This window comes from Atractosteus spatula, chromosome 25 (genome assembly GCF_055471065.1).
Source record: "Atractosteus spatula isolate fAtrSpa1 chromosome 25, fAtrSpa1.hap1, whole genome shotgun sequence".
NCBI classification, from domain to species: Eukaryota; Metazoa; Chordata; class Actinopteri; order Semionotiformes; family Lepisosteidae; genus Atractosteus; species Atractosteus spatula.
This window is the reverse complement of record NC_142730.1, coordinates 9,409,672-9,423,727: the sequence shown is the minus strand read 5'-3', so window position 1 is coordinate 9,423,727 and position 14,056 is coordinate 9,409,672. Positions and strand designations below refer to the sequence as shown.

Below are 14,056 nucleotides of genomic sequence, written 5' to 3'. Positions count from 1 at the left end.
TTGTGTGTTTTGATTTAGTACAATTTATGCACAAACGCACAAACTGCAGCTCCCAGACGGCTTCAAAAACCACTCAGGAAACCTGGTTGCTGTTGCAAGAATAGATGTTTTCTTTTCTGCATTCACTTAATATAAAAAGTAATTTGAAAAAAAAAATCCAGGTTACAGAAAGGGTTTTTACACACTATACACAACAAAACCTTTTCAAACCCCAATACCAGTAAAAACGCCCTGGTATCCAACACTGACCAACAGCTGTTTCTTAGAAGAATGAAGTTATTTGTGTTCAGTGATCCTGAAATTTGAAAATAACTTGAAACAAATTTCTGTAACATTAGACCTAGCCACAGAGAGAGAGAGAACTATATGAAGTGTTTTTTTTAACATTTGGTTGTATCAGCCTGACTATAAAATTCACTATGTTGCAGTGTTGACTTACAAACTAAATGACTAAACTAAGCTGGTCAACTTCTGTGCTTGCAGAACAGAATCCAGAAGGTTTTTTTGTGGCTTAAGGCCTCTGAAAACTGTTAAAGTGTAACAGTTAAGATCATTATCCCAATTAGCTCATGAAGAGCAAGAGTGGAATTAAAGCCCACAGACATTATTGCGGCGCAGGACAGGAGCAGCGTACCAGTGGTCTGACAGTGAAAAAGGAAGCACTATAGAACAGTCTTGCATACAGTACTTGGGCTCTAATGCTGTCCAGGCATTAGAGCTCAGCCTCTGTCTTGGCTGGTTTCTGTGCCACCTGGGCTCTTGACCTCCTGTGCTGACCGCTGCCACTCATTCAGCTGCCTGCTGGTTGAGACCTGCATACACACAACTGGCTGTTTCCACTGGTGTGGGTGGAACAAAAATCATGAGCCATTTAAATTTAAGCACCACAAAACTGCGAAACCGGTTTCTGCTCTCGCATCCATGGGCTGAACTGTTACATGATCAGAACACAGCTGACGCATGACGACACTCTTGGCTCGTACCCTGAACCTATTTTAGTCACATTTTATTATCCAGTTTCCCTGCTGCTATATTTAGGGCTTCAGCTGTGTTCTTTTCCAACACTAGTTTAAAAAAAATCGGATGGTAAATCATCCACAAAACAGTCAAAAATCACATATGCGTCACTTGAAATTGAGTTACAGTAAGTATCTAAAATTCATGACTACCTTTCTCAATTCAATTTAAAACACCTTTCTAATTGGTTAAAGAAGACTTGTAACATGATATAAACACAGGAATCTGGAAGCTCGGTTTCCTTTCTGGCACGTGCTGAAGGACGTGTGTACTCGGCTGTCCGCCCTGCGGCCTGCTCCTCATGAGCTCGGCAAGGCCAGGCTGGGGTTTGGTCAAGCTGGAGGGAAAACTTGCCTGCAGTAGCAATGGTGGACCAGTAAACCAGACATTCCAAACCAATGCCCCTGCGTGGGGGGCAGTACCCTGTGATCTACACCATGTCTACAGCAGTCGAAAGGAAGGCCAGCTGTTTCTCCAGCATCCGACACGACGGGCCAGGGGCGTGTAGCAATGTCCTCCGGCCCCACGCGCCCACGTCACTCTGCCAGCCAGCTCTACAGCGCCAGCGCCAAAGACCTCCGCGCCCGAGTCCCTCACCGGTCCAGCGCCTTGCTGGGGGCCGAGGGGGGGCGGTGCCGCGGCGGCAGGTCGTAGTGGCCGGGGATGTGGCTGTTCGAGGGGAGGTCATAGTGTCCCTGGGGCTCCTGCTCTGGCACGTCCACCAACAGGCACCTCTCTAGCAGACAGAAGGGGGTCGAGCAGACAGACAGCGACAGAAAAAGGAAAAATCATCAGTTAGTCCATCCTCCCCTCCCCCCCACCTCTCTCTCTGTTAGACACCCTGTCCACCCCTCTCTGTTAGACCCTGTGCCCTCTCTTCTCTCTCTGTTAGACCCTGTGCTCTCTGCTCTCTCTCTGTTAGACCCTGTGCCCTCTCTTCTCTCTCTGTTAGACCCTGTGCTCTCTGCTCTCTCTCTGTTAGACCCTGTGCTCTCTGCTCTCTCTCTGTTAGGCTCTTTACTCTCTGCTCTCTCTGTTAGACCCTGTGCTCTCTGCTCTCTCTCTCTGTTAGGCTCTTTACTCTCTGCTCTCTCTGTTAGACCCTGTGCCCTCTCATCTCTCTGTTAGACTCTCTGCTCTCTCTGTTAGACCCTGTGCTCTCTGCTCTCTCTCTGTTATGCTCTTTTCTCTCTGCTCTCTCCGTTAGACCCTGTGCTCTCTGCTCTCTCTCTGTTATGCTCTTTTCTCTCTGCTCTCTCTGTTAGACCCTGTGCTCTCTGCTCTCTCTCTCTGTTAGGCTCTTTACTCTCTGCTCTCTCTGTTAGACCCTGTGCCCTCTCATCTCTCTGTTAAACTCTCTGCTCTCTCTGTTAGACCCTGTGCTCTCTGCTCTCTCTCTGTTAGGCTCTTTACTCTCTGCTCTCTCTGTTAGACCCTGTGCTCTCTGCTCTCTCTCTGTTAGGCTCTTTACTCTCTGCTCTCTCTGTTAGACCCTGTGCCCTCTCATCTCTCTGTTAGACTCTCTGCTCTCTCTGTTAGACCCTGTGCTCTCTGCTCTCTCTCTCTGTTAGGCTCTTTACTCTCTGCTCTCTCTGTTAGACCCTGTGCCCTCTCATCTCTCTGTTAGACTCTCTGCTCTCTCTGTTAGACCCTGTGCTCTCAGCTCTCTCTCCCTCCTTTAGACCCTGTGCTCTTTGCTCTCACTCTGTTAGACCCTGTTCTCTCTGCTGGACCCTGTGCTCTCTGTTGGACCCTGTGCTCACACCTTGTGCTGTGCTGCTGGAGGGAGTCAGCAGGCCACTCCCGGCGCACGATCGCTCTCTCAGCACTGGAGACTTCATTTCCATGTAGCTGCTCTCGGAGGGCCTGCCCACCAGTACAGGCAGGTCTTTGATGGTGGCGTAGGGATTCTCGCTGTTCAGAGAGCTGCTGCTCAGATTCAGAGGACACTCCTTGGACAAACCTGATGTGAGAGGAACCAGTTAATTAAAGCACGGCTGACTCGGATGCAATAATAATAAAATAATAATAATAAACAACTTTTTACAGAATGACAACAACACTAAAAAAACACACATGATATGCAGGATGAGAATACACAGTTAGAGGAGTCTTCTTGCGAATGTTAGAGCAATGGCTCATACATTTCCAATAAGACACCCCACGGCTCTGTGCCGCCGCTATCCCATCAGATCGAGGAAGCTAAGCCAGGCTGGGCCTGCTCTGTGCTGGGATGGGAGACTCCGAAGGACAATCTGATTGTCCCTGCAGTGGTGGCACTGGCCAGCTGGCCACTCTGTAATATCCACCCACCCCTGTTTACGCTCACGGCAACTTGGAGTCTATCCAGGAGGCACAGGGTGCGAGATGGGACTGCTGTACACTCTGTGGGGAATGGCTGCCCGTCACAGGGGTGGGCACACTCAAATAAGGTACAGTAGAGACACCAGTTAACCTGGCCAGCATTCTTTCCCTCTAAAACAGATTATAAAATGTATTCCCCAGTTTCGGAACCTGTCACATAAGACATGTTTCTTTAAAGAAGCCAGGGTATCGGCCTCATCAGCAGTGCTGGGGAGCTGTCTGAAAGAGCAGGGATGTCTTGGCCAACTCCAAAAACAGGCGGCTTCAAACCTCAGCCTGCATTCAGTGTTCACTCATTCGTCTTTGGAGTGCCCTTGAAACACAGCTTAATCTCTGGCTATCTGGCTCGTTAAATAAAAGTCAAGTATTTCACTCTGACCTTATTTTACAAAGGTTTTTTAGGGGTGCAGGAAAGCACAATATGACCTGTGAGCTGTGTTAATGGTTTTCACAAAAAGTTCTGACAGACAGCTCTGTGACAGCAAAGCGTCTCTGTTCCTGTGAGGTTGGTCAGTATACTAGGGAGGGGAGATGCATTAATGACTTCAAGTTGTATCAGATCAGTATTTTGGCAGCATCGCTCCCCTTTTATAAAATAACATTGGTAATAAAACAAGCCTGTGCTCCCGAACAGATACTGTACCTGTGTTATAGCGTTTGCTCAGGCTGTTGCTGTTGCTGTAGCTGTAGCACCTGTCGATCCTGAAGGCACCTGTCAAAACATTGATTGAAAGCTACTCATTCCTATCTGAAAGGCACAGGGTGCAAGATGGGGCTACGCTCTGGATGGGACAGCAATTCAGCACAAGGCAAACACACAGGGACAACACAACATGCAAACTCCGTACACAAGGTGCCCCACATCAGCAGCAAACCCCTGACCCAAGAGTTAGTTGCTCTGACTGCTGTGTCACTCTGATGCACTCTGCATCGTCCCATATTTGCGTGCTTCTTTACAAATGCACAAATCCATCCAAGGAAATCATTTCTTTGCATTAAATTATTTTAAGAAAAAAATATTGCCCCTTAGGACATTTCACATTCTCTAATTCTCGAGGCCTGGCTAAGTCCCTAATTAAATTTTCAAGTCCATGTTTCTATCGGTAAGGTTCCTTTGGAGCCTTCGTCCAACAAACCCCAGACAGAAGGGCGAGCAGACAAACGTGTCCAATGCGAGATGTCTGACCTGATGCGTCCTGTTGGACAGGGTGGGTGGCCCATCTGCAGCAAGGCTGGACTGTACAGTGAACTGTTCAGGGATGGTTCACTCACTCAGTTCACAATCACAGACCTCTGTATAAACTGATAATGACTTCTTGTGGATTATGCGCACATCCAGACAACAACCCCCTGTGTGCTGCTGTGCATTATTAGCTGGTGGGTGATGTACTGTACCGATCCTGAGTGAAAGCTACCAGTGCCACTGCTCACTCACTGTTAAATGTGACGCACTTGGCCTGCTCCTGGTGCAGGAGTGGACCGCCAGACTGCTTATTTTCAAGCGGCATCCCTTCCTTACCAATGAGCTGCATCACAGCATCAGCTCCGACAGGCATATGTACCATGTATCGCCATGTGGCGGAGGGCTTTGCTTTGCGATGCACTGATCTGTGGGGGCAGTGCTGGACTCAGTGCAGCGGCAGTCCCTGTGGCTTGCCTGTAGTTCACAGTCCACTACAAGAGAGGGCTTTTCTGTACCCGTGTCTTTGCAGGTTGCAGGATCCTGGTGTTTCCAGTCTGCTGGCAGGGTGGCATTGCTCTCGGCTCCAAACAGCCCCAGCCTCTCCCTCTCCAAGTTCTTCATGTCGGAGAAAAGCTGATTATTGGTGTTCTGTAGAGAAGGCGGGGGGAGAGGGACAAAATCACACAGCATCAGCTTAACTGAACCGCAGTCCTGCACAGAGCCTGCCAGCCACACACACACACAATACACACGCACAATCGAGCTGCAAGCCCCACACAAAGCCAGACCACATCCCACCCTCCTCTCCTCCACAGGGAACAAAGCTGGTTCCCACCGGCAGCCTCCTTCCCGGGCTCTTTAACGATTCCAGACATGCCCACTGCAATCGGGAACAGAGCACAGCAGGAAAAGCAGAGCGAATGCCCAAACTACTGCACAGCCAGCTTCTTACTCCTTCACGCACGGCAGGGCAGCCAGTTAAACTCTGGTTCATCACACACAATGCTTTTCTTGCTAAACAACGTCCGTGATGAGAGGAACAGACACTGGTAATGAAAGTCTACCAGAAGGTCTTTTGTGTTTTGAGCGAGGTGTCAGGATACAGCCTGTCTCTCCTGGTGCACGACTGGACCACCAGACTGCTTATTTTTCAAGCGGCATCCTTCCTCACCAAGGAGCTGCATTACAGCATCAGCTCTGACAGGCGTAATTACCATGTATTACCATCTCGTGGAGGGCTTTGCTTTAAAAGGCTGAAAAGTTGTGCTTTCAAAAGAACCCAGAGAAACAATGAAATGAGGAAGCAGAGGTGGTTCCTGTGTTTCTGCATATGATATGACAAGCTATTATTTTTCCTTCCTTTTGACAACTTTTTTGTGCTACAGATAGATGCTACAGTGTACCCCCGGATCTCTTGTGTTTTTCAAAATTAGTGCATAATTAGTGTACTGGCAGGCACCATGGTGGTGCATTCCTGTCTACCAGGGCTGGGGTCATGGGGTGCTGTCTGCATGGAGTCTGCATGTTGTCCCTGTGTTTATATGGATCTCCTCCCATGGTAGGTGGGAGGTTAGCTGCAGGTAGGTTAATTGGCTTCTGGGTAAATTGACCCTGGTGCGAGTGTGTGCCCTGTGATGGACTGGCATCCCGCCCAGGGTGTACCCCACCTTGCTCCCGCTGCTTGCTGGGATAGACTCCAGCTCCCCCGTGACCCTGAACTGGAAGAAGCAGCTAGAAAATGCAAGGATGGATAGAATACCGAGTTTTCTGCTTCCTATAGCCTCTGGGGTAATTACTCTCAGTTACTGGTTTTGAGCTATATTAATGAGTCAAAGCCCTGGTTGTGTTTGTTTTGTTAAATATTCAGTTCCATGGGGCAAAGGAGAGATTTGATCCCCATGGAACTCACTGCTGATGTCTGCTTCCCTGGTGAATCCATTGCAGGAATTTTAAACAAGCGAGATTTCACAGCAATCAATACCCAAAGCTTAGGTGAGGATTTCTCTCCCAGGCTTTGAAGAACTGTGCTCTAGAAATGAAAAATCTCCTCTGATTTCCTTCCTATTTTAAATTCAGTCCCACACGCTTGTGCAAATACGAGAACAGAAGGCATCAGCACTACTAATGCAGACAGAGGCAAATACAGGCTCTGCGTGTGGAAAGACTTTTCATCTACAGCAAGTCAAGCCCAGGTCTGCAAGAACTGCTGAAGGGCAAAGAACTGTGGCAGAGCTGCTAGAGCTTTTGCAGCTCTGGGGCAGAAAGTAAGCTTCAAAGCCATCGAGGCGAGAGCTACACAGCACATTACAGGAGAAAGCAATTACGCCAGTCGCCACAAACCTCTCAGACTAGAAGGTAGCTATCAGGACTGCTCTGGCCCAGCAGCTGGTGCTGTGCACCAGAAGCAGAAGGCACAGAGAAATGAAGAGGTGCGAGGAGACAGGCATTATACAATCCAGACAGCGTGAGAGAGGACAGTTCTTCAAAGAAAAACTGTCACATGTAAGCTGAGCAGTTCATCGCCTACCTACCGAGATCCGCTTTACAGCACAACATTATTCTAGTTAATAAAATGCATGCAAATCCGAATTTTAAAACTATTTTGGATTCTTTGTTTTTGAGCAACTACTCATGTTTAAATACCAGATTTGCTCATGAACATTCTTGATGAGAAGAGAGACTCCCTGACCCAGTGAGAAATGGCATCTGCCATCTGCTCAGCCTCTCCAGGCTTGTGTCTGAAATAGAGGTGTCATAGCTGGGTATTCAATGGCCTGGCAGTGGAGTGGCTGGTTTTCCAAACACGTTTCCAAAGTGCAGCAGAATCGCGACGCCAGCAGGCAATTGTAGAAGGTTCTACAGTACCAACTTGGCGAGGTTTCAGTGCCGACCTTACAGCCCCATTTCCTTCAGTTAAAGCGCCTGACCTGAAACACTAGGCAAGTCAAGGCAATAATGAGCTAATCTAGGTCTTCAGGTGAGCATCCTGTCTCCCAGTGCCCTGGATTGACTGGCACAGCTTTTACCCGTATCAGCTGGCATGGCCTGACCAGGGCTGTACCCACCTTGATGGAGCTGCCCGTCCTGTCCTGGTTGTTGGGGGGGTGAGGCGGGGGCAGTCGGCTCTGGGACAGGGTGTGGTAGCTGGGGTTGGAGTAGTAATGGTAGTAGCTGTGAGGGACATCTGAGGAAAGAAAGAAGGCGTGGTCCAGCAGTTAGGGGCACAGACCTGGTTACCAAGGGGTTCCTGGTTCAAGAGCCCATCACACACGCGCACAGCGTTACCTTAAAAGCCACTCTGGATGAATGTGTCTTTTAGAAATAAGGCAATTCAGAAAAAAAAACAGAATATCTAAGAATGATGATGACAAAGTGAGGTTTCATGAACCAGCGATCAAAAAAGTAACCCAGGGCAAAGTGCAAATAAAAGGATGTATATGTAGGGGTAAATATATGAAATGCTTTACACAAAGGGTGGCAGGTGTCTGGAGCACATTACTCTGCCTTGTTGTTGAAGCGGATTCTGTACAAGACCCGGACAGGCCTGTGGGCCTGCCGTTCCCGGAGACGTTGGCGGCGCACCTGGCACGGCGTACTCGGAGTTGACCACGCGGGTGGTGGAGTAGGAGACGACGGGCGCGCGGCTCTGCTTGTCCCTGCGCCGGCAGCGGCACAGCAGCAGCAGCGCCAGCAGCAGGACCACCAGGGCCACCAGGACGACGATGCCCACGATGGCGCCCCACGAGTCCCTCTCCAGCGGGGACACGGGCACCATGGAGCTCCTGCCCCCCTTCCCTGGGGCGGGAGAGGAGACACCAACAGCGGAGACGTCAAAACAGCCTGGCCTACTCACACCTTACATCACAGCCTGCTGCAACCATGGCTGCTGGTGCTGCTGTCCCTGCCATTGTGTGTCTCAGTGTTGGCCCAGCAGGTAGATACATCTGTTCTGACCAGACTATCCTATTCTCCTCCCCACATGTCTGGATGGCGCCCGGGCTGGGGACCATCTGAGATGGATGCTGCATCACTGCCATGGATCCAAGAGGGACATGGTGGATATAGCTATCGTTTAGGAGAATTTTGCTGATCTACAGCAATCTGCATGGATGGATTAATACCCTCATTCATTTATTTCCTTTTTTTTAATTGAATAATGTTAGCATGCCCAAAGCGGTTGGGCTAAGTTGACCTTGGACCCCTAGAGGTCTTTTTTCTCCTTACTAAGGAGTTTTTGGGTTCTCTCCTTCACTGTCTTCTGGTCTTCTGTTCTGGATTCACAACATGTATGGTTACTTGCATTCTTAAGCGCCTTGGGGCAACCTTGTTGTGAAAGACACTATATTTTGAATTGAATTGAATTGAAAAGGGGGCATCCAGTCCCACCAGCGTCCGAGCCAGGAGAGGGTGTAACTGTGGACAGGTCAAGGTTAAGGCAGTAATGAGCTAATCTAGGTTCACATTGACTCAGGGGCACGGTGCTGGTGCTGTTGTCCACCAGGGGGCGCACACCGATTTCCCAGGGAGGATCTAAACTCTGGGGCTTGATCAGGCCAGGTAACTCAAACACCTTGGAAGAACATGTGTCTCCACCTTACTCAAGAGGGAAAAGACCTGGACAGGTGATGCAATCCGGGAAAACCGTTCGGATCCGTTTTTGACTCTCACCTGACCCGCAGTCTCCTTGCTCACACGGGCAGTCTCCGCTCAGGGGGTCGCAGGTGGCGTTGAGGGGACAGGCGCAGGTCTGGGCGCAGTGCAGGCCGAAGGTCCCGGGATGACACTCTGTCATTGGGAGGGAGACACACACGCACGCTGGCGTCAGGCGCTCTGCCGTGATGGACTGGGCATTCGCACGTGTGCCCGCTGCGGGATTTCCCCTGAACGTGAGTGTGCCAGCCAGACTGCCCTGGCTAGTGGCTGATGCCATTGATCTTTTAAGCTTTATATTCTGATGGGCTGAGAGTGTGCTCCCTGCCAGTGCATACACATGCATCCATAAACGTTCTGCACTATTTCATGAATGAGGACAGGCAACTCCAGTCACTGAGAACCAGCATTGAGAACTACAGTAATTGATTCCAATATATCATTTTAATATCAGAAACCGAGTCATCCTTGGCAGATCCAAGGACCATCGCCTGTCTCGAATACATGTGATATACTGTATGGTGGCCCACAAGGCCTCCCTCCGAGATATGGGATAAACAGTGTACACATCTATATCATGTGGGCAGTGGCTCAGTATCTTCTTATAGCATGAGGTGTGTTTCCTGTTGGTATTGACTGGCAACTCTAGAGGCTGTACGAATTGCCATATTAACGAGGTCTGCTGTAGCCTTCTGCAATGTACCAGACACACAATGCACCAGCAACCTTGCCTTTCAATCATCTGCACCACAGCAGAACAGATTGAGGAAAAGACCTGGTCTGCTACTACTTTACAGTTGCCGGGAGTCAAGGGACATATCATCTGCTGTTGTACAATTCCCAGTACTTTGGAAAAGGATGGGTTACCATGACTGCACAAAAAATTTCTTTGGGGTAGAGAAACATATTTCACAACATACTACTTGAACAATAAGACCCAAAAGTACAGAAAGGCTGGGGCCAGAGAGCAATGTATTTCATTCTTGTCTGCTATAGCCACTGGGTTTAAGTCCCTGAGGGCACACCAGTCTCCTCTCTGCTAACACACTGTACAGACTGATGAAGTTTTCTAACTGTGATGGCAACACAGCAGCAACTCAGTAATACAAACAAAAGGAAATATGTCTCAAGTTGACATATTCCAGAGGGTGGCCCAGCTGCAAGGCCCACTGCCTGTACAATCAGCTACAGCTACAATAATACTATTTCAACTTTCATGTGCTGATAACGCAAAAGGCACCTACAGGACATCAAGAGTGATTTCTGAGAACCCATTAGCCAGCCAGCAGCTCACTGACAGTGGCTCCACCCAGTTCAGCTGATGAATGAAAGGCTGGAGGTTAGAAGTTTTTGTTTCCGATGATAATTATAACTAATTTGCATTCACATTTATGTGAAATGATCCAGAGCATGAAAATGATGTGATTTTCAACATATATATATAAACAAAAATGAAATATACATTCATGATACTTTATCACTAAAATAAACCATGAGAATATGCTACTATTCCAATAATAAAATAAAGATCAATAAAAAATACTTGCTATTGTACAAGGACAATGCAAAGGCAGGTTTGCACTGAACAAGATGCTGGAGAACACTGTCAAGCGACTGCGGAGGCGAGTTGTGTGATATCCCCTCAGATGTGGAGCACACACCAGACGCAGATTCGCACATGCAGGAGGATGCCACGAGCGTTCATGAAAGTAGGCTTCAGCAAAAGCACAAATGATCATTCTTCAAGAATCATATTGTATCACAAATCTGTGAACAGGAGAGAGTGGTGGATCTGGAGCGAGCGTGGATGGGTTAAGATCACCTGATAAATGCAGTCCACTGCCTTGCCTGCGTATCTTCAGTGCACATCACACCCTTTCCTGGGCATTGTGACACCTCACTCCTACACCTGGCCTAGGTAAGTCACTATCAGAGAGCCCTAGTGACCTCGGGTGGCCCTGGCTGTCTCTTACTTGACTCGCAGTGCGGCCCGGTGTGCCCCGCGGGGCACATGCAGACTCCCGTCACGCCATCACAGGCCGCCCCATCCTGGCACGGGCAGCGGTGGCGGCAGTCCGGCCCATAGGTCCCTGGGGCGCAGCCTGGGAGACAAGGGCGAGGGGTTTGAAGGCTGTGCTGCCGTGACAAAGGATCGTCACAGCGGCTGTTTTCATATGGCTCCGCACCAGCCTCGCTTTGCGGCTCCGGCGGTTTTTGACGTCTTGCCCTCTCAGCGGGCGGAGCGGTGGCTCTGTGGCTAAGGATCTGCGCCTGTGGCTGGAAGGTTGCCAGTTCAAATCCCGCAGCCAGCAGAGGAATCCTACTCCGTTGGGCCCCTGAGCAAGGCCCTTAACCTCAACTGCTTCAGGGGCGCTGTACAATGGCTGACCCTGCGCTCTGACCCCCAGCTTCTCTCCCTGTCTGTGTGTCTCATGGAGAGCAAGCTGGGGTCTGTGAAAAGACAAATTCCTAATGCAAGAAATTGTAAAGGGTTAATAAAGTGATCTTAAAGTCTGGCTTTCCTGTCCCCGCGCTGCATCAAATCAGCATGCAGCTCAGGACAGCTGTGATCCGCAAAGCACCAGCATGCTCTAGTAACACTTTATAGACTGCCCATGGCCAGACTGTACAGATTTAGCCAGGACAGTGTAGATAATACCACTTCTCCTTCCAACAGTGCCCTAGGATCTTTAATGGACAAAGAGTTAAGACCTTCATTTCAAATCTCATCTGAAGGACGACATCTCTCACACAGCAGAGCCCCCTTTTACTATAATGGGGCAGAGATATGGAAATTCCGGTTTCCAATGGCCTCTGAAGGCATCGTATCACAGCCCAAAGCCTCTTACTGACCAGCCCTGGTCATCGCTCTGCTATCTTTCATTCCCTACACTGTAACTACACTCTTCTATGGACAGATGGCGGGTAAGTTAGGTGTCTGTGTGGCTGTGCTTTTATAATTCACTCCTAGAGGTCCTTCGTGAATCTGCTGGAATCACCCAGGTCATGTGAGTGGGCACACGGGGGGACTGACCCTGGTCGCACAGCTGTCCGGTGAAGCCTGGGCTGCAGGGGCACTCTCCGGTGATGTGGTGGCAGGGGCCGGCGCTGTGCACGCAGCGAGGACACGGCCAGCTGCACTGGGGGCCGTACAGACCGGGAGGGCAGGCTGGGAGAGGGACAGGACAGAGACTCACTCTCTTTCCGGCTCAAACGGGGAAATTTGTTTTGCAAACAGATCAAAAGCCGTACACAATACATAGCACAAATAAAAAACATATATGCATGCAATTGAAGAAAAAAAACAAGAAGCTGTAGACAATTCTCAGAGACTGATTATTTTGAATGAGAAGGAGTGAGGAGAGGGTGTCGCAGGGGTCTCTGGGGGATACAGTCAGCGGGGTCTATGGGGGATACAGTCAGCGGGGTCTCTGGGGGATACAGTCAGCGGGGTCTGTGGGATACAGTCAGCAGGGTCTCTGTGGGATACAGTCAGCGGGGTCTGTGGGGGATACAGTCAGTGGGGTCTCTGTGGGATACAGTCAGCGGGGTCTGTGGGATACAGTCAGCGGGGTCTCTGTGGGATACAGTCAGTGGGGTCTCTGGGGGATACAGTCAGCGGGGTCTGTGGGGGATACAGTCAGCGGGGTCTCTGGGGGATACAGTCAGCGGGGTCTGTGGGATACAGTCAGCGATGTCTGTGGGATACAGTCAGTGGGGTCTGTGGGATACAGTCAGCGGGGTCTCTGTGGGATACAGTCAGCGGGGTCTCTGGGGGATACAGTCAGTGAAGTCTCTGGGGATACAGTCAGCGGGGTCTGTGGGATACAGTCAGTGGGGTCTGTGGGATACAGTCAGCGGGGTCTCTGGGGGATACAGTCAGCGGGGTCTCTGGGGGATACAGTCAGCGGGGTCTGTGGGATACAGTCAGCGGGGTCTCAGTGGGATACAGTCAGCGGGGTCTCTGGGGGATACAGTCAGCGGGGTCTCTGTGGGATACAGTCAGCGGGGTCTCAGTGGGATACAGTCAGCGGGGTCTGTGGGATACAGTCAGTGGGGTCTGTGGGATACAGTCAGCAGGGTCTCTGTGGGATACAGTCAGTGGGGTCTCAGTGGGATACAGTCAGTGGGGTCTCTGTGGGATACAGTCAGTGGGGTCTCAGTGGGATACAGTCAGCGGGGTCTCTGTGGGATACAGTCAGTGGGGTCTCAGTGGGATACAGTCAGCGGGGTCTCAGTGGGCTACAGTCAGCGGGGTCTCTGGGATACAGTCAGCGGGGTCTCTGTGAGATACAGTCAGCGGGGTCTCTGGGGGATACAGTCAGCGGGGTCTGTGGGATACAGTCAGCGGGGTCTCTGTGGGATACAGTCAGCGGGGTCTCTGGGGGATACAGTCAGCGGGGTCTGTGGGATACAGTCAGCGGGGTCTCTGTGGGATACAGTCAGCGGGGTCTCAGTGGGATACAGTCAGCAGGGTCTCTGTGGGATACAGTCAGCGGGGTCTCTGGGGGATACAGTCAGCGGGGTCTCTGGGGGATACAGTCAGCGGGGTCTGTGAGATACAGTCAGCGGGGTCTCTGTGGGATACAGTCAGCGGGGTCTGTGGGATACAGTCAGCGGGGTCTGTGGGATACAGTCAGCAGGGTCTCTGTGGGATACAGTCAGCGGGGTCTCAGTGGGATACAGTCAGCGGGGCCTGTGGGATACAGTCAGTGGGGTCTGTGGGATACAGTCAGCGGGGTCTCTGTGGGATACAGTCAGTGGGGTCTCTGTGGGATACAGTCAGTGGGGTCTCAGTGGGATACAGTCAGCGGGGTCTCAGTGGGATACAGTCAGTGGGGT

The 14,056-nt window shown here is 50.5% G+C and overlaps 1 protein-coding gene across 1 annotated transcript in view; it reads right to left on the bottom strand.

The window, feature by feature from the left end:
• Positions 1 to 86: 86 nt before the first annotated feature.
• Positions 87 to 14,056, bottom strand: part of pear1 (platelet endothelial aggregation receptor 1) — a 70,479-nt gene continuing 56,509 nt past the window's right edge. The window contains exons 15-23 of the mRNA XM_088905860.1: positions 12,249 to 12,383; positions 11,188 to 11,316; positions 9,233 to 9,349; positions 8,147 to 8,359; positions 7,630 to 7,748; positions 5,080 to 5,212; positions 4,025 to 4,093; positions 2,783 to 2,980; positions 87 to 1,753 (exon numbers count right to left, since the gene is read on the bottom strand). Of these exons, the coding sequence (XP_088761986.1) occupies positions 1,611 to 1,753; positions 2,783 to 2,980; positions 4,025 to 4,093; positions 5,080 to 5,212; positions 7,630 to 7,748; positions 8,147 to 8,359; positions 9,233 to 9,349; positions 11,188 to 11,316; positions 12,249 to 12,383 (1,256 nt within the window). The 3' untranslated portion in view covers positions 87 to 1,610. The remainder of the gene's footprint in view (positions 1,754 to 2,782; positions 2,981 to 4,024; positions 4,094 to 5,079; positions 5,213 to 7,629; positions 7,749 to 8,146; positions 8,360 to 9,232; positions 9,350 to 11,187; positions 11,317 to 12,248; positions 12,384 to 14,056) is intronic.